The following is a 26,879-nucleotide window of genomic DNA, read 5'->3' on the forward strand; positions in this document are numbered from 1 at the left end:
ACTTGTTTCCTAGCTGCAGTATGTTATCATCCAACAATGCTGAGTAACCAGAGTCACGGGGCTCACAGATCCTGTTTCGAAGAGGTTTTTTTCTGTTTGTGGAGACAGACACACAGGGAATGGATGTGAGAAAGGGAAGGCTTTTCCTGTGCACATAAGTTCCCTGGCTCCTTCCTCTAAGCAAGTTTCTGCAAGCAAGCATGTTCCTCCTAATGCTCCCTATTCCCCTGTTCCACTTTGCTCCCTGACATCTGAAAAAGGTATCCAACGATTTCAAGTGGATAAATACACTCACATAGTTCCCTCACACAGTATTTATGTCCTCTCCTTGTACAAGTGAATGTGTAATAGTGCACACTGTAATAAGCCTGCTTTAAAACCACATTCTTCTTCACATAAGTGAATAAAGGCTGATACTGTTCTCCTACTTTTCTGTCAGCCCTAACAGCAATACAGATAATAAAATTACTGCCATTACTTATAATGAACAACTGTAGAGGACTTCATAAGTGTATGTATGATGGATATGGCAGCAAACAGCTTAGCTATTTCTAGCAGACTCAGCTTTCCAGTGTGAGAAGGCTGCTGCTGAGAGGTATGTAATGATAAGAATGTGATTATAAGCTTAACTTGGATCACTAGTTATGTGGCAACTCAGGACAAAGAGTTTCTGCATGAAGTGAGAATAAACAGCTGTGATAGATTACCCTCTTGGTTCAGTTTTGTAAAGCTGATTATCTTGCAGGTTAGTAGTCATTGCCACACAGTTTCAGAACCTTGTAATACACATTATCAGACCCAAGAGTCAATTGAATAATCTTCTGATTACACAGAATTTATCCACATACAACTAACCATGCTTTCTATAGTTTATGTTTATCTGGGTGTTCATGTTTGAGAATGACAGGAAAAGAACAACCTGCTGGACAGGACAGAAGCAGGAACTGGCCAGTTGAAAATTTTTCCACAACCCTTAGGTGTGGTGTTACTCACCATGGCATATGCTCCCTTATGGCCTACACCCAGTCAGTCCCTTACAAACTGCCACAGAGAGCTGCCTTCCCTTATTTGATGTTGAGTGCCCTCCAGTGCTCTACAGCTGAGCTTTTAGCAAAGCTCAGGGCATAAAGATGTGCTGCAGATCTCTTCCTTGCAACATATAATGAGAAATCTTCCCACCAGTGAGATCCTTCTGCTTCTTCCGGCTCAGGCTCTCATTCAACCCACAGAGCCTCTTTCAGCATCCCCCCAAAAGGACCCAGGAAGAACATCTTTCCCTGTAAGTCCTCAGCCTCTAACTGTACCTGAATTAGCCAAGTTCATAGCAAGATTTCCCTCAGGGATGGCTTCTTCCAGTAAAACCTGCCAGTAGCTGGTTATAAACATGCAGCCACATTGACTGCCTCCAGGGTTTCACAGCCAGGCCCTGTCTCATATGTCCAATTGCAGGGATTGTGCCTGTTTTCATCTTGTCAAAATCTGCACCCTATTAGTGACATATTTCAGTGACTGGCTCCTGTAGGAAGCTTGAAATGTTTCTGCTCCTGATTTCCCCTGGCTCCTTTGTTGATGTTTCCCTTCCTCTCCTCCATCCCCTACTCATTTCCATTACTTATTCTTCAAGAGAGATGAACCTACTGCCTCATTTCTTCAGACAGCTAGGCAGGATCTCATTTCAATAAAAATATAGAACCTCAATAAATCCATATCCCTAATCAAAATCAAAAACATTAATAGCATGGAAGCATTATTTTTTTACACTCTACAGCTTCCTTTGGTCACTATTATTGAGACAGTAACTTCCAGAACATTCACTAGCACTACTCTGAGTATGTTATTGCCCCTAATTACATTTAAGTGTATTTTTTGTGTCTTGTTTAAAATAGCAATGAAGTTATTAATATGAACACAAAGAAGCTTTACAGTTCCAGATCTCATTTATACTCCCTGATGCATTTTATTCTACTTTTAAGTTTTCTACCTTATTACTTCAAGAAATATTTAAGTAGCAAAGTACTGACATTGTTAAATTAAAAAAAAATATTTCATTAAAAGAGGTTTAATTGAAAACCCACCTTCCTTTGAACAGAGAAATAATTTCCCAATGAGATCACATGGTAATTTTTAAATTAGCTATTCAGTAATTACACAACTCAAGTAAAAAGCTAGTGTAATAAAAGTTAGAGTGACAAGTGAGATTTTTAAAACCTACTCCAATAAGAAGCACTCATTATTCCAGGGAAAAATGTGGGTTTGTTTGTTGGGGTTTTTTTATTTAAAGAGTACATTCTGGATTAACACAAAAAGTTTTCCCTCTGTTGCCTTCATACTTTACCATCCATTCACCCCAAATATGTATGTCTCCAGAGACATAAAACTCAGTCTGATGTCCCAACTTTTCACTTTATTCCTAACATGATCACTTGCTTCCACAAAGCACCAAGGGTGCCACCACAGCCCTGTATGTCAGTGCTGCAGGAGTCACTCCAGGGGGACTGTGGACACCACACCCCCGTTGCTCCCCTCACTGTGATCTATCGGAGCAGCGGCCCTGCATGTACAACTTGGACTGTGAGCCACCTCCTCAACGGGAATTCTGCAACCCGTGTCTGGCTTTTATGCTTCTTGTGCCTAGAAAAGGTGACACCAAGTGGTAAAAAAAGGCATAATCAGTACATTAGCAATCCGAATGTTCCTAAATGACTAACACACTGAGATCCAGTTTGAATCCAGATTTCACCAAAATTTGGAGGAAAAGGGCACAAGAAATTTTTTAGATCCTCTCTTTTCTAATAATGAAAAGGAACAGAGAGTCTGAACAGCTCAATAAGATCTGATATTAAGGGTAGGAGCAGCTCTCTGCTCTTGAACACCTCCCACGTTCTATTCAGTGCTTCCCTCTGACAGCTTCTCCAGGAATCTTCAGTTGTAACATACCCTGTGCTGTCCAACATTCAAGCACTGCTGGAAACAAGGCCCCAGTTAACAATCCATCAGAATTTACCTATTGTTTGCATGTCGGTATTAAACCCTGCACAAAACCATACTCCCTTCACCTGACAAACTTCTTTAGTCTCAGAAACTCAGGAGCAGCTCAGAATTAAATTTTCATGCTGACTGTTAAGCTTCTTACCAGATTTTCTTTCCTCAGTATCCTTCAAACAGAAAATAGAGCCCTCTTACTGCCCTTTTAACTCTTAGTTAGCACTGGAGAACTGAGTAGATTTGACCTTGGCCCTTAATTCCCTACTAAGCTCCAAGTTTTTGCAAATGGTTCCTGGCTTTTCAGAGAAGTCTTGTTGCAATATGTAATACTGCGTCCAAGTTTTAAGAAGCCTCCAGCACATTTGCCTTGCTTTTTAACCATTATTTTTTCCCAACACAGCAGCTTATTAACCCCTCTACAGATGCTTCCTCTTCCAGTGTGTTACCAGGTCTGTCACATCAGTTGCTTCTGACATAGCTGTGTTTAGCTGTTGCTTTTGTGTCAACATATTCCTGCAGTAATATACTACAATTAAGTAAATAAATAAAGGTTAGCTTATTTGGGGGAGCATCTTTACACTTGTCATGATTCACGATTAAAAGTAGTCAATTGTTTTTTAGGACCTACTTGCACTAAACTGCGCAGGATAAGGAGACTGAGGGTATATTTGGTTACATAGAATGTCTCTTCAATTGCACACATGGAGCTTCTTTTTCAGAGCAGCATCCCCCAAACTTCCAATAATCAAGCTTTAAAAATTAGCTTTGATTTTTGCCAAACTCCTAAGTCATTTTAATGGAGAAAATTTGCTTAGTCATGTAGGTGGAGTTCCCTATTTCTACCCAAGTAAACCAGTCTCAGCATTTTTGTTCTGTCTAGAAAGAATTGACCTCATTTTTCCAGTTCTGTTCTATTTTGGTTCAGTATCATGTGTAGATGCCACTTGTTTCCCAAAATGAGGGATGGGTGGGGAATAAGGATATTAGTTTGTGAAAGATACATTCCACATGAGTGGAGCAACCAAGTTTCCCTTCTCTCCCATTTTAAAATGCCAACTGGATGATTATTCTTGCACTATTGCATTCATTGCAGGATTACTGGCAAAACATCTTCAGTTTCCCAAGTCAATCCCCATGGAATTTGCCTAGGCATATTATTCCTATTTAATCCCTGAATTTATTGTACTTTCCAAATTATTCCCTTAAAACAGCTTCTGTCTGTGAAGTTCCAGGCTGCTTGTCACCACACTCTGCTTTTGAATACAAGGAAAGAAAATGACGTGGAAGTTCAAAGAAGGCTTTGAAGATGACATTTTTCTAAGGTTTTAAACATGAAAGACAAGTTGCTTTCATAATAATCTAACTTGGCTATATTTCTGTTTCAAGATGAACGATAGAATAGTTTGGGTTGAATAAAACCAGTTTCATCCTCTCTTTGAATGCACGTGACAGGATGGGTTTCCTCAGAACATATAAATAAACATATTATAGGAACATGTAATGTGCACAGCCACTCTAAACTTCCCAGTGAAGTTTCAGGCATCATATAAAAAACTGACTGTGTTCAGAGCACTGGCAAGAGCCTCAAACCAAAACATGTGAAGGGAAAACCAACCAACCTACCTCTTCCTGACACAGCTGCACATCCCTAATCAGTAAAACCAAGAAACCTCTTTCCATGCTCAGGAAAGGGACTGGCACAAACCATCTGGCTATGTACACCTAATAAAGAAGCAAACAGATTATACATAGAAATAACTGCTTCGAACAGCAGCTTTGTAAGCAGAAATTTGAACTTGTACACTGTTGATTTTCTTGACAGATAAAAGTTGTGGTTTATTTTCTCTATAAAACCTAGGCAACCTTTTCACCCCACTATTTTTTGCAGTGGGATTTCAGATGATCATTATCACGGATGTTTCGATGGACACCTCACGGTACTGACGACAGTTAAATTTAAATTTTAGTAATGGATTTTTAACTTCTACCTTGACTTATTGTATCTAAAAAATAAATTTAAGTATTAAACATCCCGTTGACAACACAGAAGCTCCTTTCTTTCCTCTTCTCTAACTCATCAACCTAACTGAACGACACTTTGATTTCTAAGATTGCATCCTTGGTTGAGACATTTTCCTTCAAAGGGAGCTCTACCCTTTAAGAATGCTATACAATACATTTGTTGCACAACTAATCTCAGTTAAGAAAAGGAAAAATCCATAGTGGTTAGCATTAGAAACCGGTGATCACTTAAAAACCAGTTAATTCAAGCATATCTTGGCTGCACTTTTACACTACTATGTTTCAAGTATCCTGATAGCTGGTATGTCTACCACAATAAAGGAAAACAATTAAAAATTACAAACACAATAAAGGTGGAAAGTGATTAACTTATTATCCTCAAACTACAAAGATTAAAGAGCATTCAAAAGAATTACATACTAGTATTGAGGTAATCTTATTCAGGCCCTTCTAAAATCAACAAAGGGAAAAGAAGAGGCCAGCAGACAAAGCAGAGAGAATCAAAGAATATTCTGAGCTGGAAGGGACCCACAAGGATCATCGAGTCCAGCTCTCAGGTAAATGGCTCATACCTTATTAGCACCACGCTATAGCCAACTGAGCCAATCTCAGTGTAGATTTAAAGCTGATTAATGCATCTATTATCCCACTGCTGTAATTATGTGTCCTTCAAGTACTGAGCTCATGTACTTGGTTAAGCCTAAACTGGATGGCATCACCTGGCTGATTCCAGGGCAAATTGCAGAGAGCACTGCAGGTTTTTAAAGCTGAACACAAGACAATCAGCTCATTGAGCAACTCGACATTTGTTGCATATGCATTCACTGTATTATTACAGAATTCCCATCACATCATTAAGAAACATGAAAAGCATAGATATATTTTATCTTTAGATTTATTATTATTATTATTATTATTATTATTATTTCAGAGGCACTTAATGTCTTACATTTATAAAGCGCCATTTCCCCCTCCAAAACACTTTACAGTATTTACACACAGGAATGTTTCCCACCACCGTTGAAATGCAGCCATCTGACTATTTCCAGTACCATCTTCAAAGCACCAACAATTCGAGACTGAAAGTATTCATCAGTATGTTGTCTACTAAGATAGTTCAGAATTCCATGTCATGAACTTCCAACTTGTGCTATTAAAGAAACATAACTAAAATACAGTATCACAGTGCAATTCTGCAACAGAACTGAGACTTTGATCATTTTCATTAGATTTTTTTACAATCTCTCAGTAGATCAAGTCTATCTCGAACACTTTAATGTAAGGCCTTTTAAGAATATAATTCTAAAATAACATTCTTTTTTATATTTTCTTTATAAGCCTCCCTTACAATCAAGCACAGAAGAATATTTTTCTTTCCTTCCAGTATATTTAGAAACATCAAGTCCTGGCCCTAAGGAGATACCAGCATCCTCAGTTTCAACAAACTTCATGGCATCTGAAGGCAAACCTATTCCTCCTTGGTTTTGGAGATGGACTTTTTGTTTGCTTGTTGTTAGTTTTAAAAATAAATACAAGTTTACACAAAATTCTGTTACAACCAGTAAAATTGTAAAGTACAATTGGGATTGGCTGCTGGGGGTGATGTAAGTGTGCTGTGTATGGTTTTGTTTGTTAGCATTAAAAATACATTAAAGTATTCCAAGTTCACTATTCTACTGCAAAAGTCTGACCTAATCACAAAGATCATAGCAACTTCCTCAGTTTAGAGATTATTTTTTTCTTTATCTCTCTAAAAGGCTACTAAAACATCCCTTCCAAAGAAGTTGCATTTGTGCTGAGAACTTTCACAAAAAAAAAAACCCCCAAACCAAAAAACCTCCCCACATAACAACCTATCTGGCATCCCTACTTTTGTGGTTAGAATTCAAAAAAGACTACAACCTCACACATAGCATGCTGCTACCTGCTATGGTATGGCTGATGTGAGAATCTAAATGAACAGAAACAAGAGATTAGTGAAATCAGGCATCTATCTGCCTTCCTGTAAAACAAGCACAAAAATTATTCTGGTACCTTATTCTCTTGAATATGCTATACTTCAGAGAGAAGCTTTTATGATTTTCATTGATGTGTTATATTCTGATTCTACTGTGGTCACTAGATTCTTGTACCAGGATTGCTGTTTGCATTTGAGTACTTCAAAAGAATACTGACAGGTAGGGGCAAGAACTATGGTAAAAGGAAAAAAATATTAACAGGTAGCAATTTCAACATGAAAGAAAATGACTAATCAAACTGGGTAAAAATTAACAAACAGCAGCACATCCAATTACATATCCATTTTATAAAAAGTAGGGGCTTTATAAATCTAAACCCTTGATAAAAGATGCAAAAAGTACAGATGTATTGCATATTTTATGCATGCCTTCATGTAGTGCATTCCTATATTATATCTTACATGGAACACTAAAAAACTACTAGACCTTCACTGTACAACAGGTATTGGAACTTTTTTTGTTTTAAAGCCTAAACAGCAATTCAGTTTGAACTATACCTTCCTATTCCCTGATCACAAAAAACACCTTGCTACATTTACATTTGTCAAAGTCAAATGACAACCACAGTAATCATTTGTATGGAAAAAACAATTACAGTAAACTGTTGTAAAACTTTGTTTCCTTTGAGGGGATTTGGAAGCTGGAACAAGAAAACCAGCAAGGACTGGAGATCCTTAAAAAACACAGAGAATCACTGGCAAATAATATATATCAGAAATCAAGAAACATCATGACAATAAGAGAACAAACATGAAGAATAAAAGCATTGTTTCAGGCTTCACAGCCTAGAAGACCAAACAGAGAGTACCATTATCACTTGCTTTCAAGTTCAGACCTGAAGGGTAGCTAAAACTGTGAGATCATCAGACTTTTAGGGAGAAAAGGAGGGACTCGGAAAAAGTAACTGCTGTATTACAGAACTGAACACAGGACAACAGTCTGCTATTTCACAGATTAACATTTTCAAGCCTGTTATAACCTCTACTGATTTGAGGAATGACTGGACCCACATTCTTTTCTCTGTTTCTTCTTGTGGGAGTCAATATTTCTTCAGAGCTAAAAACATTCACAAGCTTGTTTGATACAAGGATCATCACTTTTCTTTCCCTCCCTTTTTTTTTGGTGGGTCGGTCCTTTCCTCCCTCAATCTCCTCACAACTCCTCATTACCACAATATTTCTCTGACAGAAAAAGGACACTTGGGGTGGAGGATGGATGAAGCTTTTGCTAAATTGTGAGAGAATGGCAGCTGAGCTGCAGAGAGAACTGCAACGACAGACAGATGTTAAAGAGAATCCAAATCCCAGCAAAGAACAACCTTTTTTTTTTTTTTAAACACCAGAAGGAATTAGTTTTGTCTTTTAGTTTCAGTTCATCCTTTTTGAGCAAGGGCACATTGGCTACATCACAAGGCTTGGACAAGGAAAAGGCTCTTTCATTTAACAGGGCACAGATCTGAAGAGGGGACAATGTCCTGCACCATGTGAGATCTCTCTGAAACATGCGTAGAACAGAGCAAAAATCCAAGACTGCTTTGCAGGAACAAGAGAGGTAGCAACCCTAATTTTAACAGGGCTTTTCACTGAAGGGAAAGAAGGTCTACAAAAGTCAAATCAGCCGATTTCAAATGATTTGCATCCCAGGATGAATCAGGTTACACTAATTTAAGCCCAATTTAATTTAGGCAGGTATTTAAACCACAAGAATAAGGACATTCTTAGTACGTATCAATAATTAAACCAACATATACACAATTAGCAATATCCTACCTAATAGTAAATGCTTAACAAGCTGAGTAATTTTATGGTACATTGTCTGACATTCTACACACTTCCTGTAATCATCAGTCTCTGTAGCAGTTCAGTTCATGACTTTAAGATCCAAATTCAACTGTGTCTTCAGTTATTTTCTTGAACTCATAGTTTCCTCTGCCATCCATATGCAAGTAGAACTGAAAAAAACCAATAGTTATTAACCACCTAAAAATTACCAGGTCTATAAAGACCTAAGTAAATTATATTTTTAAGTACTTTTAAAAATCTTTTAAAATAATTTATAAAGTTTTAGCAAAATCTTTAAACTCAGCTATCCAGAGGGTAAGCTGCTCCCACCTCACACTTTATTAAATTCAACTGCCTCTGTAAAAATGTTAAACTGTATTTTTGCATATCATACATCAGTCTGCTAACAGCTACATCTAGACTTAACACTGTTCTCTTGGGTTATGTGACAATATTTTGTGACAATATACTTAGGGTACACATTCATCCCTGTGTATTAATTCAGTATTTTTACCCACATGTACAGCCTGTCTGCATAAAAAGAACAGTAAAATCTTCGTTTGCCATAAAAAAAGTCCATGTATCAGAGACCTTTTTTTTAAAGCATAAATGTATTAGATATAATGAAAGCAAAAACCTCCATGCTGTTTACTGGATTCTAGTTTAAGGATTTCTTTGAGTCTAAGAAAGAAGACGTAAGCCTCTAGCAAGCCTCTCATATTTTATAGATACATATAAAAGCTTTGGATAGCATTCCTTCATAACTAAAAGCATTAGAATATATCAAATAGTGAAACAGGATTATGAAAAGTAAAACCTTAAAAAAAACCAAACAGAACATGACTTATTAGGATGTAAAATGACAACACCTTGAATCACAAAGACAATTTCATCAAGTCAGTCAACAAAACCCACAAATATTCTTAATGAAGCAAAGACTACATACATCATGATGTTTCCAAAGTGACTTCCTGTGGGAAACCGTGAAGAGAGTGATGCCAACCTGTAAGATGAAAATACCCACAAAACAGTTAATTCTTCTCATGGGTTAGGTGTCATTTATTTTTCAGTATTATATCAGATGAAGATCTTAAATTCATAACCACAAACTTCCACATTATTATTAACTATACATATTTATAGCTTTTAATACAAGATTTTGCAGGTGGGAGAAAAAGCAATCAGGAGGGATTTATAATTTTTAACTGATTTCACCATTCTTTTGCTCCTAAAGGTTTGTTGAACATAGAATGAGCTGAGTAAAAGAGGCAAGGCAGGAGGCAGGTAAAACAACAAAGCTGGTGAATAAAGGAATTCTAACAACAACAAAAAATCCCAAACCCACAAAAGCTGTAATGAATTATAAACTTAGAGTGACAATTTAAAGTGAATAACCATCCTTTCTTTCCTTTCAACTCAGTCAACTATTCATCCCCAACAGTAGCAGCAAGTACAAAATCACTCTGATGATAAAGCAAGGTAACATTTTTTCTTTCTGCAAGGACAGCCTAACCAGGAATTCCATTTTTCAGTAACATGCATTAGCCACTTGGCAAGTACAAATGAATATTCAAGTTAATAGAAGAAGTAGTATATGGAAAATAGACTTTAAAAACTGTCAGGGTATTGATAACCAATGTGGTAAAATCAGCTCATGAAATAATGCTCCCTCTTCTGCAGAGTCCTCACCTAATGTCCATTCACTACTACAGAGGGCTCCTTAAGTTTGAAGCACGTATTTCAGCACAGCTTTGCTCCATTATCATTCTAGAATACTGCTACTCAATAACTAAGATTATTTCAAGCCATTCTTTCCAAGACTAGGGTGCAAAATTGAATCTCATTGATTTCACATGGCACTACAGAGAATCTGAAATGGTAAGTTTAAGAGGAAAAAGAAACACAAAGCTATATTTAATATCATATTTTCCTAGAGTGCTTGGCTTTTCATATCTCCAAACAGATGGAAATGTTAACTTCCAGCCTTTCACTTCTTTTCCCTGGCCAAAGGAAGCCTTTTAACAGGAAAACATTCTACAATTTTAGATTATTTGCTCTTAACTTGACATTCTAAGACTCTATTTGGAGAAGTAAAGTTACTTAGCAGTTAGTAAGAATTCTCGTCATATCATTTAGGCTAAATGTCTAAATTATCCTAGGACTACAAAACAATTACTGGATTCTAGTGTGCATAAAGTTGTATGCCCCTCTAAGCTTTTTTCAGACTTTTTAAAATTTTTAGTCTGCACGAGGCACAAGGAAGAGTGAACCTTGTACCATATTTTAGTGCTTCTTGTGCTTCTTGTTATATGTACAGAGAGATAATTCCAGAAACAAAGAGCTCACCTTTCGGCAATGGCTGTAAATGTAGCCCTCTACATCCACACTAACAGCACTGGTGCACTCATCCAGAATTGCAAACTGGGGCTTATGATAGAACAGCCTTGCCATCTGGAATGCAAGCCAAAAAACAAGATACTGTGGATACAGAATTACCAGCAGTGGTGCAGTGTTGGAAGTTAAATTATGAATTAGTGTCCAAAAATTTACTGTGGATAAGGAATTAAGTTGGTACCCACTGAAACCTGAAAATCCAAAAGTTGTACATTATCTTATACTTTTTTTATTCTAGAGAGTTATTTTAGAAATTCTGTTTATACAATGAAAGAACAAGACATGGTGAAAGAATGTTTAAAAGCCAGTATTTGCTTTTAAATTTTGAGTACAATCCCCACTGTTTTCAGTTGTTTTCTCAGTATTTAGGTTTTTCACATGGGGGTTTCTTCTTAGTCAAATATTTATATTTAATAAACAAAAATAGCTTACAGTTCTGTTATACTTTTTACTTATGTTCTGCATTTGTTAAGCATTTATGCTTTTGAGACATACTGCCATCCTCTGTTTTTCTCCCCCGCTGAGTACATCCATCCAGTCCTGAACACTATCCCAGCCTCCTTCACGTTCCAAGATTTGACCCAGCTGGACATTATCCAAGTACTCCTTCAGCACCTTTTATGGAAACAGAAATGACAAATAAAACTTACGTGAACTTAAAAAACAAGTAGTTGAAAAAAGCTATAAAGGATTATACTATAACGTTATCAACCCTGGTAAATATTAAAATCCTATTAAATGCAGTGCTTTTCATAGCAGTTTCAGTATTTCTGAATTGGAAGCATTACTCATCCTGAGCAAGACAAAGCATTAATGAACTAATCATCATTACCTGGTCAGAAATCCCTTTCCTTTTTTGATCTTCCAAAGTATCCGGATATATAACTTGATCTCTGAGCGTTCCAAGAGTCATGTATGGTCTCTGAGATACAGTCAGAACCAAAAAGATATGTCAAATACTTCTAAACATGGTCGAAGTAGAAAGAAAGAAAACACTATTGTCAAGTAAAGTACTTGGTCTCACCTGAGGAACATAGAACAACTTTCCTCTTACAGGTTTTGTTAAACGCCCACCAAACAAAGGCCACAACTGCAAAAGGAAAAAGATTAAAACTTGACAAAAAAGTCCAATAACAACCATGCTTTGCATTCTCCCGTTTGTTTTAAAAAGTTCCCTTACCTCACCAAGAACACGAAACAGGGAGCTCTTCCCACACCCATTTGGCCCACAAATCAGTACATTTGCACCAGATCGAACCTAGAATCACAAAGCCAATGCATAAAATGGTAATGAGGAAGTATTGTTGAAAGCTTCTGCAAACAATAGGACAATCTGGTATCATCATATGCTTGTATACAACTTTCTGACATTACGATGAGCAACTTCCAGCAATAATTATTTTTTTTCCCCCAACTGGTTTAGCACCAACTGCAGCTGGAAGAAACTGCACTTGTAACAATAAAAACTTTTTTTGGGAAAATACCTTATTGCCTTTTTTTTTAAACCAATATGATGATTTGTTTGCACTTTTCTTATAAATCAGATGACCTTTGAAGTTACCATCTTTCCTTGAAAACTTTACATTAATATTGTTTCCCATGATACTAAAAAGCTTACCTCAAAGTTAAGGTCTTGAATCAAAACATCTCCATTAGGTGTCACCAACGGAACATGATCAAACCTGTACGTATTGCAAAGTTAAAAAAGAAAAAAACAAAAAACCACCAGTTGCCTAAAAGAAGCTGATACTGTGTGTTTACTTGAGAGATTTAAGGCACAGGGAAAGACTTCAGCAGTACTTCACTCACTCCCCCAGTTTCCAGCTATTAATAGCTAAGGAAGTTCTTGAATCAAAAAGGTACTCTAGCTTTCAAACATCTACATCTACAGGTTTGGTTTCATCCTCTATATTTGTTTTTTGAATCCTTCTAAGCCTTTGGTCTCCAAAACATCTTGCGGACATAAACCTACATTTAAGGATGCATGTCATTTTAAACCCAGTAGTGAAGTGTATCTCATTAGTTCTAGGACACGCAATGAAATGACATCTCTGCTCACCTCCCCCTTGTCTCTTTTTAAGATGAAAATAAAAATAGCTGTATCATCTCTTCTCCCCCTTCCTTCCTCTCTTTCCCCTCTACTTCCCTATCTGCTTTTCACACTGTCCAGACTGAGATTATTTGATCTCTTAACTGGCTGTATGTTATGCCTTTAAGTAGTAATACTATGTCAGTGCTACATTCCTCAGACTGCGAAGAATAAAGGAATTGAGCCCTACACAAGTACATCAATGAAATCTCTAAGCATGCAGAATTACAAGCAAGTACTTTGAACACAGACTTGCCCCTGATTTTTACAGCTGAATTATATAATGGAATAAAATCCATAACTAACTTATCTCTAAAAGGAAACAAGATGGCCTGAGAAGTCATATTCCAAAGGACAGTAGGAACGTTACCAAAAAGCCCAAGTCCAGAGAACAGATTATACCTTCTGCTAATATGAGAGCATAAGGACTGTCTTACAGAACAGAAATGCTGAGTGGGTGTGAGGTGGAATTACGAGTAAATAAACTATAGTACAACAGAACTGCGAATTATAATAATGGGTATTCAAACCTCTATTAATGGTCGTAGAGAGAAGGACTTCAAAAAAGTCTACATTAAAAATATTGAACTTGTGGAAACTTTGCAAACATACTTGATAAGGTTATCAGCGTTGATAATTTCTCCAGTTCCAGGTATCAAAGACAAAGTCTGCTTTTTATCTGCATCTTAAAGAAACAAGTATTAGTGACTGGAATGCTACACTGAGATGCACATATTGCATAGTGTATCACATCTACCTTTTTCTACTGATATCATAGTACGCTGATATTTGCCACTGTTCAAGTCCTTCAGAACCTGCATTAATTCCGTGATTCGAGCTGTGAAACTAAAAAAAAAAAAGAAATCCATAGAAGCTCTAATGCGCACTCTGTCAAACTGCTAAAATGACAAAGTTATTCAACCCAGAATAGAAACAGAATGTTTACATTTTAGAGTTGCACTAGGTTGTCTAATATGCATCATATTTACAAGGCCCTTTTCCTTTTTCTGTAATTGCCAAATTTTTCTTCTTACAATGTAAAAAAAAAAAGGTTTGGTAAATAATACATAATTGATTTAAGACCATTTGACAGGGTTTCAATTAAACATTCAAACTGCATGCTGGTAGTATTTAGATGTGAAATTTCTAGTGGACATAATCAGCATATCTTCAAATACAATTTCAGCATAAAATGTTTTTAATTGCTGAATTTTTAGCATGCTGCAAGGAACAAAGCACATAAGCTTATTTTAATTCTACAACCAGTTTCTTAAATTGAGATGAGAAAGATTCTTACTATTAAGCTTACCCAGCCAATCTTGTCATTTCACGGCCTGCTAGGACTATTCTGCCCAGAGCTTGAGACATTCTCAGCAGCATTCTTCCACTTTGGTAGTAATCCTAGAGTAGAAGAAAGTTTCTTTACGTGGACTAACAAAATTTAAAATCTACAGGTTGTTTCAATTCTGGTCTACTTACCTCCAAAAGTTCTGCATGAGTGCTGTTCTGATGGCGAGGATCAGACAGGTTCAAAAACGGACGACTAACAACCAGGTAACCAACCACAGTGGCAAGGTCTGCAGTTTAAGAATAAATATTAAGCTACACATTCATTGAAACAGTAAGAAAAAAGACATTTCTTATGCAAAAAGTTTGTTATTTATAGAAATCCATTAGCACTAGACACACACACTTACATTTGGCAATGATAGTATCAATGAAACCCATAGAGAACCGGAACAGGATGAAATTATGCAAGTGTTCCACCTGGTAAGTTACAGAAGAAAGAAGTTCAAACTCTATCAGTACCTGTTTTATTATCTTTTATTAGACATTTGGTTCCAAACAGTTATTTTTCAGTATCTCAGATACTTTACTATGCCTCTAAGTGTGGCAAGCACTGCACAAGGGTCCTGCTGGCAAGGACTTGCATTCGAGATCAAAACAACCTACACATGAAACTAAATAGTGAGAACAATAATTGTGGTGGGTGACAAGGAGGTAAGTGGCAAGACAAAGGCCATTCTGTCAGAAACTTCTGTTCTGCTTATAGCCTACCACCTGATTTTTTAATCTAATGAATGTAGCAACACAAACACCAAGCCACTATAAGTCAATTTATATGAACACGTCAAGAATCACCACAACAGAATTAAGTTTTGCTAAAATGTTTTAAGAGATAAAAGAAGCTTACCAGCTTGCGGAAAGTCTTGTGAATAGTCTGTTTTTCTCTCAAGTTTCCATTATAAAAAGCAATTTCCTCACTAAAAAGAAACAAACGAAAATAATGCAATTTCATTTTCTTAAAGAAAGTCTTTGAAAAAAATCAGCCATAAAATATGGGAATACAGCACTTTCAGTTACCTTATGGAATAAGGGTTTGTACTTTTTCACAACAGTAGAACACAGGCTTATAATACCCCACTTAGTCTTGATTATGGAATATAATGCATATACAAACTACTTTACAATACATAAAGATGCAAACACTTGGCTCAGACCTGATAGCATCACAATTCCCAAGTACATTTTAACACACAAATTCCATTTACCCCACAGTATTGTCACTTAGCATTCAAGTGTGTACCTGTTTGTAATGAGCCGTGAGTTGACGTATCTGTACTCCCCTTCATACTTTTGTTCTATAATGGTCATCTTGCCAATTGGTCTCCTTAAACGTGTAAGGAAAAACCCTGAAACAATCAAGTATGCCATCATGCTAGCTGGACCCTGTGAATATCAAAAAAGAATAAAAGCTTAGATGGTCTCAAATGATAGTATCTGTATCCAAAATGCCCAGAAAGCATGAATCCCTTAATTCTCACCTCCTGTGTGCCTACATTGCCAATTCAATTACATTTGCAATTCCCATCATGTCACCTTCTTTTGTGTTGTAGATACTGCTTTACTAATTTTACTAATTCTCTGTTCCCAGATGTTCCTCCCATCCCAGCCTTCTATTCAGGTTTTTATCACCACCCAGTGTGACCTGTCCCCTACTGTCCCAGCTTATTTCATTAATAAGTTACTGGTCCCCTCTCATTTCTTCTCCCTCCTTTCTGCCTACTTATTTTTCTTTACATTTGCTAAACTGTCACACAGCAGTCAATATTTCAATCCCATTGTCAGCTTTTATCTATATATATTTCCTTGTTCTCTCAAGCAGTCTTGGATCCTAAGCTTCCATAGACAAATGACAGGTGATTAAATACCACTGAAGTGTGGAATGGCATAAACTGCACATAATAACTATTACAGAAAGCAGCACAAAGACATCTGAGACTGGAAAAGTTACCAAGGTTTAGTTAAGCCTTACTGCAAGTCTGTCTCAACAAAATTTGCACCATGTCACCCACAGCTACTCTTTTTCAACTCCTGAACAGTCTTGATAATGCATCATTTCACTAAGTTGAAGAATTATTTCTGAAATTATTCAGCTTATTGAGTCTTACAGCTCAATGCAAGAAATGGTTCCCCTTTATAGAGGCTGCACAGAAACAAAACTTATTTTCACCCTTAAATGGAATTCATGCAAGACTTAAGCAGTCAAAAGGTAATGTACTAAATGGGATTCCCAAAGAAATGCTAGAAGAAAATAAAGAACTTCTTGGTTCTTCAAATTGTTGATCAAATGCCTAAAAATACTGGGTTTTATTTTGCTTGCCTCAAAATAGAGGGCGCTAAAGCACATGGAACATTAAGTGTGAATGCATATTTTCAGTATATCACTTCAAATAACATATGAATCTACAATTACCACCTAGAGTTTTACTCAGATTCCAAACAGGTACAAGGCTATAACCAACAAAGGGAAAATGTGCTTATAATTCTAAAAAACCCACTCAATTTACCTGTGCTCCTATTGCACTTGTTAGCTTGAAGATGTACAAAACTATATCCAAAAAGGGCTGTAAGAGAAGCATAGAAAAAAAGGCTTAGAACACAAACACAAAACTAATTTTAAAAGGTCCAGAAGCCATGTACCACCCCAAGAACAGTTACAGCTCTGTGTTAAAATACTGGCTAGCCTATTGTACAAACTAAAAGCTAAGACAAGGAATCTCAGCCACATGACTTTCCTGAAAACACTCGCTCAAGGATTGAACATAAAAACATCATGATCTTCATATAAATACATACCATATAAAAAGAGTACTTTGCTATTTTAGGTCTGTAATGACACTCTGCTCACTTATCAAAGGTGGACTAGAACCCATGATAATTTAACTGAAGTAATTATGAGAAATACTGAATGAAAAGATAATGCCATATTTGGCTATGTACCTGATAGAAGGAATATCCCAATGTTCTATAACCTCCCTCTCAAAGCTAAAACAGCTGAACTACAGGTTTTGTAGTCAGAAGTTTTTGAACAAAGTAACTTGTAGTTTACTTACACTCAGCTTGTATGAAACCCATAGCATCAAAAATTTAGTCTGAAAATGTCAACAGTAATCTCATTCACTACCCAATCCCCTTAAAATTCACACCAGAAATAGGGAAAAGCTTATTCAACTACCCTCTCTACACAAAATAATATTCGTATGTAACTAAGAGCTAGCCATTGCTTTTCTTCTGAAAACTATCTACTGAGAGAGCAAAGTTATCACTGTTCATCTGCAGAGGATTGCAGTAAGTTCTTTAAGAGAAAATTTAATACAAAATGTAACAACTCACAACAGTGCTTTGGTTATGAAAGCCACAAAGAGCGTGAAACAATACAACATCATAAAAGTTTTTTTATTACCATACTCCAAGCAATCCACATACAAATGCACATACTTGATTTGAGCTGACACCCCCATCCTAAATGTCTACAGCTACTACTCCAAGTTCTCTCTTAAAAAACGTACCTTGCTAAGGTTTGAGTACAGGTCCACTACACTGTTGCAGAATTTTTCCACATCCTGCGTAAGGAGTTGATCTGGATTAGCTATTCTGTTGTCCAGATTTCCCATTTTGTAGTATGTATAAGCTCTGAAACAAAACAATAGCTAAGTGGCAGAAAAAAAAATCATTACCTGGGATCTGGAATAACTGGAAGGCCCTTGCTTCATACAACTGAGGGGCGAAGTAGTGCAAACATTAAATTACTGTATGGAATCAACATAGCTTGTGCTTCTGCCTGACTAAATCCACCTTAAATCCTGCGGGATTGTTTAGGTATTTAGGCTCCAGGATGTCTTAGCTGAAGCTCAGGCTCACACTGCTATTGAACTTAGTTAGAAAACCCTCACAAACTCTGCTTCAGCACATCTGACAATGAAAATTTAGTGCAGAAGGACACAAGGAGCTACTCAAGCTGATGCATCCAATTCAGCCTTCACCACATGAAGGCAACTGAAGTACTTTGGAATCTGACCCAATCACAGAAGCAGTACAATGCATTTTTCTCCCCAAATGAGCCAACTTTGCTGTCTTTGTATCTATGCCACATACAACCTAGATAAGCCACTCATCCTCAAGTGCAAGTTAATTGCAACCAAAAGCCTTTTCTGAGCAGCATACTTAACCTATTAACCCCCCTGCAACCTTCTTACTATGTACTTAAAATGATTTGAATCAACTTCTAAAACCTGTAGACAAGGTGTTACTTACTTAAGATATTCCTCATAGAGGTATCTGGTAAGTCTTACTCGGAAGCAAAGTTTCAGTTCATTTAGACCATACTTCAAGAAGTTATTCACTAAAGAGATCTAAGGTAAGAGACAGTAATATTTAGCTAACAAGATTAAATATATTTACATCAGTTTGTAGCATAAATCGTGTAAACACTTTAAAACAGATTAATTCCCCCTAAAAATCATTAATGCCATAAATACACCTAAGACCAATCATACAATGTCTACAGGACCACTGCTTAGGTTTCTGTCTCCAGTTCCCAGTAGAACTCACCATTTAAGATAAAATTATGTTCATATTGCATATTTTCAGCTCTTCTGATAAACTCTAGAAAAGAGCCACCATTTGACAACCATTCCCTTAAATGTATCAACTAGTTTTAAAATTTATTGCAAATCAGGTAGCAACAATTATTTCTATCTGGTGCAGATCAGAAATGTCAACAAGCTGAAGGAAAGTTAAAGCATGGAAGAAGTCATAACAAATCTGTCAAAAATGTAAGAAATACAAAAATTAAGGTCTAAAAAAAAATCTTCATCATCAATGGTGCCGAAAGAATCCCAAACCTATAGTCAAAACTAACCTGAAAACCTAAACATATCTGTCTAAAAAATAGTTCCAACCAATTAGGAAATATGGTGATAAAGTCTCCCACACACTGGCGCCAGAAAATTAAAAGTGTTTTAATACAGACATGCATGTAAAACAACTAATTTCCATAGGTTTTAAGGCACTCCTTTGAGATCCTTTCCTCCAATTCCTAATTTACATTCAAAATATGTTCTACTAAAAGGTGAGCACAAGAAGAGCACTTACAGCGGGCATTGCAGCAATGAAGTTGAACAAGTATTTCTTGAAATCTTTTCTGCTGCGGCCAATGATGGCACTGCAAATGACCACCAGCTAAGAGTCAGTTACAAGAGAAACAGCAAAGTATAAACTTGCATGTCTTAAGTGGATAAATTCTCAGGGGACCACACTGAGGAAAAAAAAAATCATCATGGAAACCCGTAGCATCAGCTGTAGGATCCACTCTGACACCCTCACGTAAGCTAAGTTGCAAGTGGCAGACTGAGCAGTTACCTCCTGTCTGCTCCTCTCTAACTGCCCACACTAAGGGCTCAGCAATTCACAGGCACAGAATACCAGTTCTTCCCCTTCTCTGCTTTCACAGATTCTCACAAGAGAAACAAAGCAGTCCTTCCATTCTACAAAGCACTAAATGTCCCTCCTCAAACACAGTATCACTTTGAATTCACAGTTCTAGACACATTCTGACTTGCTTCAATTAGCAACAAGACCAGCAAGAATAATTGGAGGCCTAAAAACCACTTTCTAACTTAGTAAGACTGAAAGCATTGTTTTTATCGATCTAAAGAGCAAACAGCTCAGTGGGAAGAAATAAAAGCCCTAATATCCACACAACATGTCTATGTCTAAGACATAAAACCACTGTTCTGAAGTACCTTCTTGGACACTCAGAGTCTTCAATGTAAAAATGTTACCAAATTAATACTTATTAAACAGTTTAAAAATATTAATTTAATAAAATAATTTTACTGATGAACAAAAATAATAAATAAATTTTTATTTTTATTTACCAAAATATAGTGGTGCCTCCCCAAATTGCAACTACACCAGTTTCCTAATTGTTTTAAAAAAGCAAGCTATAAAATGTCTGAGTATGTATTCTGATAAGAGGACTTTCCCTGTTATATACAAGAGAGAATGTTTAAAAATAACATATGTGCAGGTACCTTTCAATGACTGTTCCATTTTGAATCATCCAAATATCACAGTAAGTGCGGACTACCAGCATCACAGCAATAAGCAGCAAATAACCTGTCTAGTACAACCACAGAAGTGCAACAGTTAAATAATGGATAAAATTCACCATTTTTTTCTAGTAAGTCATCCAACTGTATCTAACAGGAAAGTATTACCCTGCTGTCCTAGCTAATGTAGTATTTGCCTACTTTGCTGGAAACACATTAGCATACAATACTTTTAATAAAGTATTTACTACATTTTTATGGTGAAAGTGTGCCTTTTAAAAAGCTGTATTTGGTTGATACATACAGTGGACACACATTTTAAGATGGAGGATTGCAGGAATAAAGTTACTGCTTTTCTGAGACGCCTTTCTGCCATAAGGTCGCAAGAGACCTCTGAACATCATCTACTTCAACTCCCCACTCAAAACAGGGCCACCAGGAACCAGTCACCAGTCAGACCAACAGTCCAGCCAGTTTTCCATTCACTTCACTGTCCACTCGCCCAGCCAATTCAGTTTGGCTATCACGGTATTAAGGGAGACCTGATACCAGTGTATTCAACATCCTCTGTTCTTCCCTTATCCACAGAGACAGTTCTCTCACCACTGAAAACAATCAGGTTAGTAAGGCATGATCTGCCATTGGTAAATCCAGGCTGTTTGCAATCACTTTTTTGTCCCTTGTGTGGCCAGTTAGCTTACAAGAAGTTTTGCTCACTGTCTTGCCAGGAATATGGTGAGGCTGACCATCCTGCAGCTTCCAGTAAACTTGTTTTCAAATATGGGAGCAATGTTTGGGGTTTTTTGGGATTATGAGTAACCTCTTCTAATGGCCATGACCTTTTGAAGTTGAAGACCAGCTCTGTGAGCACTCTCACAGGCATTTCCAACCATGCTTCTACCTTCCGTGTACCTCCTTTTTTGTTGTTGGGCTGCTCATGCAGGCTGAGTTGGCTGCCATGCTTGGTCTACACTCTGTACACTGGAATTCACTGCTCTTGTGCCTGATGTGTGTTGAAGTTATTACAGTTCATTGCTTAAGTTTCTGAGTTCAACTAATGCTTTGGGTTTGGTTTTTTTTTGATTTCTACACTGCATAGCTTTCCTGAAATGATGCTGTATTTTTGACAAATACATTTTTTAATAAGGCTTGGCCTAGATATTAATTACTAAATCAAAATAATGAATGAACTGCATGTTAATTAAAGAGAGGAAGCATTTGCACACAGAACTGTACTGACTTGCATCAAACAAGACAAACCCAGATGCCCTTTTAAAAGTTATTCTACAACAGTAGTTATCAGCTGACAGTAAATGGCTTATCTTGTAATTGAAACCAGAACTTTTAGTGATATAACAACTGAAAATAATGTAGACTTTTATATTAACGTGTTGCTATTTTAAAATACATAGCACAATTTATTCCTACTTAAGTAATGCATATGCAGTTGCTTAAATTCTGATATAATTTCAAAAGAAACTTGACTCTAGCTTTATTTATTTATTACTGCAGGCAATGCTTACCTCTTTGCAAAGTGGTCTAGGGACCATTATTTTCAGGATTCGACATATTCGTGCAATAAACACTCTGTCCACCATTGCTCGCTCCTTCTTGCCCTCTTTCTGCTGCACACAGAACAAAACAAGAAAAGTGAGAATTTTTTTGTATTATTGAACTATTGATGTGATATTTTCCCTACCCAAGTTATTTACAGCTACCTTCCTTCTGCAGAATTTACAATATTTCCCTCCAACTTAAGACTTGTTCAGACAACTTAAATAAAGAATTGAGAGCTATCAAAACAAACTGCAATAGGAAGTAGCTGCTATGATATAAAATTCTTTTTATTTAAAATCTGTGTTAAAGATGATACACAAACAATGCAGATCACAGCACTAAAGTACATCCAAGTGCAACTTGTAATGCAAACATCTCTTAACATTGCTTGTCTCTAAAAGACACCATCAGCCAGTATTTTTAAAGATGCCTTCCATTATTTGTCTAGACAATCAATGGTTTAAACTCTTTGTACAGCCCAAACTTGCTTCAAGTGAAACCACAATTTTTTATTCCTTTACTTCTACAAAATGGTGCAACACACTCCTACTTAGCTGTATCTACCAGACTTAAAACTCCTCCTGTACCCAAACACCTTTTATTTGGGTCAGTTTCATTTGTTCACTCCATGTAATCCTATTTTCTGTCCTGACTAACCTGATTACTTTTTAAGCATTAATGGTCCACGTTTCTTTTCTTTCACATAAGGATGTGACAGAAGAATTCAGTCCTGAAAACAGACCAAAAGGGCACATGTACTTTGAACAAGTCTTGTCTATTCAACATAATCCTGCTAACTTTGCTACCCAAGGCTCATGTGAAGCACGCTATCAATGCCTATATCAATATTACAAGGTAGACAGTAAACCTAAAAGAGAAAAGATCCACTCTGAATGCTCTGTGAAGAAGCCTACACCTGTTTTTCATAGCACAAAGTCAACAATACTCCCATCCTTTTCAAAAATGTATGTGAACACAATCTACAAATAAAAATTCTAGCCTAACAGGATGCTATGCAGTAGGTGATTACAACACTTCATTAAAAATTATTTACACAAAAATCCAAGCAATCCAAACAACTAAGACTACTGTCCAGTCCTAATGAAGCATGATCCTGCATATATTATTGCTTTCCTGTAATAGAAATTACTAACACAATGTCTGATGGCTACATTTCTAAATGACTAAATATATATGATATGAGTTGAACCTATTCTTCCCCTCTATTCAGCCTTTCCCCATTTCTATAGTTGTGTTGCACTTATATTCATTCCAGTATCTTCTTGCCCATCAGTTTTTTTCCTTTAGACTGTTAATCCCATTCAGCAAAACTGTATCCAAGATGGGTAAGAAAAAGAGAAAGCTAGTTAAGGTTTTTACAAATAGGTATAGCTATGCCAAAGATCAGTGTTTATGGTAAATAATACAGTCAAGGTGTGGTTAGAAGCTAACATGATGCTTGCATACACCTTTCTATTTATCCAGTGCAAGCCTTTTTTTAAAGTTTGCAGCAAAGATGAAAGTACACGGAATCTATTCATACCACTGTAACACCAGAATCACAGACTCTGCCTCTTGGTCTGTCATACTTTATTTGAATATGAAACAAAAACCTTGGCTTGAAGGGATTTAGTATATCACTTTCAAACAAATGAATTAACAGACACAGATCAGGGAAATGCCAAACCTCCTACCAGATGTTTGAAGTAGTTTTTAGAAACTGTCAGACTCAACATCTTGTTCCATACTTTTTTCTTTTGAATAAAAAACAAATACAAGTTATACCAAGACAGCTGTTTGTTTCGATGCATACAGAAAAACTTACAACACTAGTCCTTACAAATTCATAGGGCACTAAGAGATAAAAAAGGACATTGTGTACATCAGGCATCAAACTTCAGCCTCTTGTGATTAACCTGATTCTTCCATTTGTTTCACCAATACAAGTCTGAAAGTATCATTCAAACCATATTTGCACCATAGCCAAAATTAAACTACAGTGATATGACTTCTAAGTTTTAAAATATCAGATTTATTTAAAATTATTAAAGAATATTTGACATGAAGAAATAATTACCTCATTATTCTGCAATACTTGTTTTCCACTTCTTTTACTGCAAAGGGAAGAAAAAATGTATTTTATTTGTTATTAACACATTTTGCTTTGTCTTGATCTCTACACACAAAAGACAGAAAGGAAATCTTGGGATTATATTTCTATCTATTTCTTTCAAAGCAATACACTTTTTTCAGCAGGACTGCCTTTTATGTCAAACCTATGTACTGCTTTTATACAATTTCAGTGAAACCCCACTCATTACAGCAACCAGTTTCACATAGGGAAACCAAGTCTCACTTTTTCATCTCCAAGTTCTGCTTTACCTTGGCTCTGTATCATGAACTCCATGAACTCTGTATCATGAAGCTCCAAGTGTTTTTCTGTTTCTCACACGTACTTTACAAGCATGGCTACATGGTTCCACTGACCACAAATGAAAACTACAGGAATGCAGATTCAGCAATCCAAGCAACCCAACTTTGATGTTTCACACTATCTACATAAATCAACCAGATTTGTTTTGCATTACATTTTACTTCAAAATAACACATTTTACTACACAGAGAGATTATTTGTTTATAAACATGTGCTGCAGGGGAAAAAAAGCCAGCTCCTGTGAAATCAAGTTCCTGCAAAGATGTCCATTGAAAGGGGAGTTAGTTTTTAATCTATTTTTCTTCCCCTGCATTTAACAGAACAGTTAGTAGAAAAATATTTATCAACTGGTGCTAAACAAGCATTTGAAAGCGCAATGCTATTCTTTCACCTCTACTTTTAAGACAGTTATTATTTGTCTTTCTTCCTTTTGGAACACTCAATCATCAGAAGTCTCCCACATGAAGCTATTGGGAGAATTTATGTAGTTTAAAAGTGGCCACTAATATTAAACTGCAACTTTCTTAGACATGACATTAAAACACTGAGAGCAGGCTGCCTTAAAACTACAACATTCATACACTTTGAAGGCAGAACCTAGGACACTACAAGGAAGCAGCAGCTATGACAGGCACTGCTCCTTCGGCCTACAGCACCAAAACAGGAGCAGACTGGCACACAAGCAGCTATCCCACAACTTCAGCAACAGCATCATTTCGCACTTGTGCTTTAAAGCTCTGCAAAGAAAATATGTAGAATGAAACCATGCCTATTTTAATTTATGATGATCAGAAAGATCTATGAATGTCACTAACCAATGAAAAGAAATAAGCTAATTACTATGAAAGGAAGAGGCAAGGTAGCAGAGGAATATGAGAGAAGAAGGGAAGGAGGAGACCATGAAAGCAAGAAGGGAGATCCACCAGTTTAGCAAGAACTTAATTAAAGGTAAGAGAGACGGAAGCCTGAGAGAAGATAAAATCCTGTAAGACTACTTGTGCAAAAGACAAAACAAAGAACATGATGGGCAGCAGAGGCCAGATTGGAAGAGAAATAACTTAATGAAAGTTCAGAAGAGATATAGCATTTAATCAGGCTGTGATGGAAGTACATCTGTGGAAATCCTAACAGGGTGCAAAGTCTAAGAAACAATCTACTTGGAGACTACATCCTGGTGATGCAAGAGCAATGTATTTCTGGTACAAGAAACTTCTCAATACATCTTGTAATTTTTCAAAGTCGAAAACATTGACCTATATTTTTAAAACTTGAATATGGATCAGTCCAATCACATTTGGTTTGGCAATAGGAGAAAAGTAGTATTCTTAAGCATGAATAAGTACTTATCAAACTACGTGGTTATTTCTCTAGATGATTCATGACTTGTCATAATGCAAGATGAAAGCATGCTGCTCTTCCAGACATGCTGTAATAATTCCTATAAGCTTTGCTGCTTCAAGTTCTGCCAATGTTTGAAGTCACAACACTCATAAAACACAACTACTTCAGCTTTAAAAGGATCTGAAGTGAATATATTAATAGAGTAATCTATTAGGAAGATAAGGACTGGAATTATTCTGGCAGTTAGTTGAGTATGTTTCATGTATTTATTGATACATTTTTCCTACAGTAGCTGTTGAGAGAAATTGAGCAGCTGAAATTACTGACTGAGCTGAAACTGTTTATCCATTAGAGAGAAAGGAGGATTGCTTGGAAATCAAGATTTTACATTTAATTAGGAATTCACACTCAATTAGAATTTATATTTATAAAGTTTAAATTAAACAAAAATTAAGCATTTGTAAACTTAAAATCTAATGAAAAGAGCTTTAACAGTGTTTTGTTCTCTTTTTACTAAAAAAATTTGTGCAAGCTCAAAACAAGACTAATACTTTAAAAAGAATGGATACAATCAGATATGAAGTCTAGAAGAAAAAAAAAAAAAAAAAAACAAACAAAAAACCAACAATCAAATGTGCCTACATAGCTCTCATTTTATTTGCAAATAAAGACTGTGCCATAGTTCTGCCTGGAATAAAACCTTTTCAGTCTAATACCTACTGGCATTACTCCAGACTCCACTGTACTATTCACAACTTTTTTTGTGAGAATGGTGGTTTCATCGTCAATGAATTTAAAGACTAAATAATATCCTCAATTAGTCAGCAAGAATACAGCAAGACTATCTGGTTACAGCAGAGA

At 36.4% G+C, this 26,879-nt stretch overlaps 1 protein-coding gene across 1 annotated transcript in view; it reads right to left on the minus strand.

Annotated features, from left to right (window-relative positions):
* Positions 1-5,884: 5,884 nt before the first annotated feature.
* Positions 5,885-26,879, minus strand: part of ABCD3 (ATP binding cassette subfamily D member 3) — a 28,571-nt gene continuing 7,576 nt past the window's right edge. The window contains exons 2-23 of the mRNA XM_048312748.1: positions 24,321-24,357; positions 22,210-22,311; positions 20,669-20,757; positions 19,728-19,797; positions 18,888-18,985; positions 18,143-18,266; positions 17,141-17,197; positions 15,877-16,019; positions 15,484-15,553; positions 14,987-15,056; positions 14,769-14,866; positions 14,599-14,690; positions 14,047-14,135; positions 13,902-13,974; positions 12,819-12,882; positions 12,381-12,458; positions 12,225-12,290; positions 12,033-12,122; positions 11,696-11,815; positions 11,153-11,257; positions 9,753-9,809; positions 5,885-8,976 (exon numbers count right to left, since the gene is read on the minus strand). Of these exons, the coding sequence (XP_048168705.1) occupies positions 8,899-8,976; positions 9,753-9,809; positions 11,153-11,257; positions 11,696-11,815; positions 12,033-12,122; positions 12,225-12,290; positions 12,381-12,458; positions 12,819-12,882; positions 13,902-13,974; positions 14,047-14,135; positions 14,599-14,690; positions 14,769-14,866; positions 14,987-15,056; positions 15,484-15,553; positions 15,877-16,019; positions 17,141-17,197; positions 18,143-18,266; positions 18,888-18,985; positions 19,728-19,797; positions 20,669-20,757; positions 22,210-22,311; positions 24,321-24,357 (1,870 nt within the window). The 3' untranslated portion in view covers positions 5,885-8,898. The remainder of the gene's footprint in view (positions 8,977-9,752; positions 9,810-11,152; positions 11,258-11,695; positions 11,816-12,032; positions 12,123-12,224; positions 12,291-12,380; positions 12,459-12,818; positions 12,883-13,901; positions 13,975-14,046; positions 14,136-14,598; positions 14,691-14,768; positions 14,867-14,986; positions 15,057-15,483; positions 15,554-15,876; positions 16,020-17,140; positions 17,198-18,142; positions 18,267-18,887; positions 18,986-19,727; positions 19,798-20,668; positions 20,758-22,209; positions 22,312-24,320; positions 24,358-26,879) is intronic.

The sequence above is a fragment of the Corvus hawaiiensis genome, chromosome 9, assembly GCF_020740725.1.
Source record: "Corvus hawaiiensis isolate bCorHaw1 chromosome 9, bCorHaw1.pri.cur, whole genome shotgun sequence".
NCBI lineage: Eukaryota > Metazoa > Chordata > Aves > Passeriformes > Corvidae > Corvus > Corvus hawaiiensis.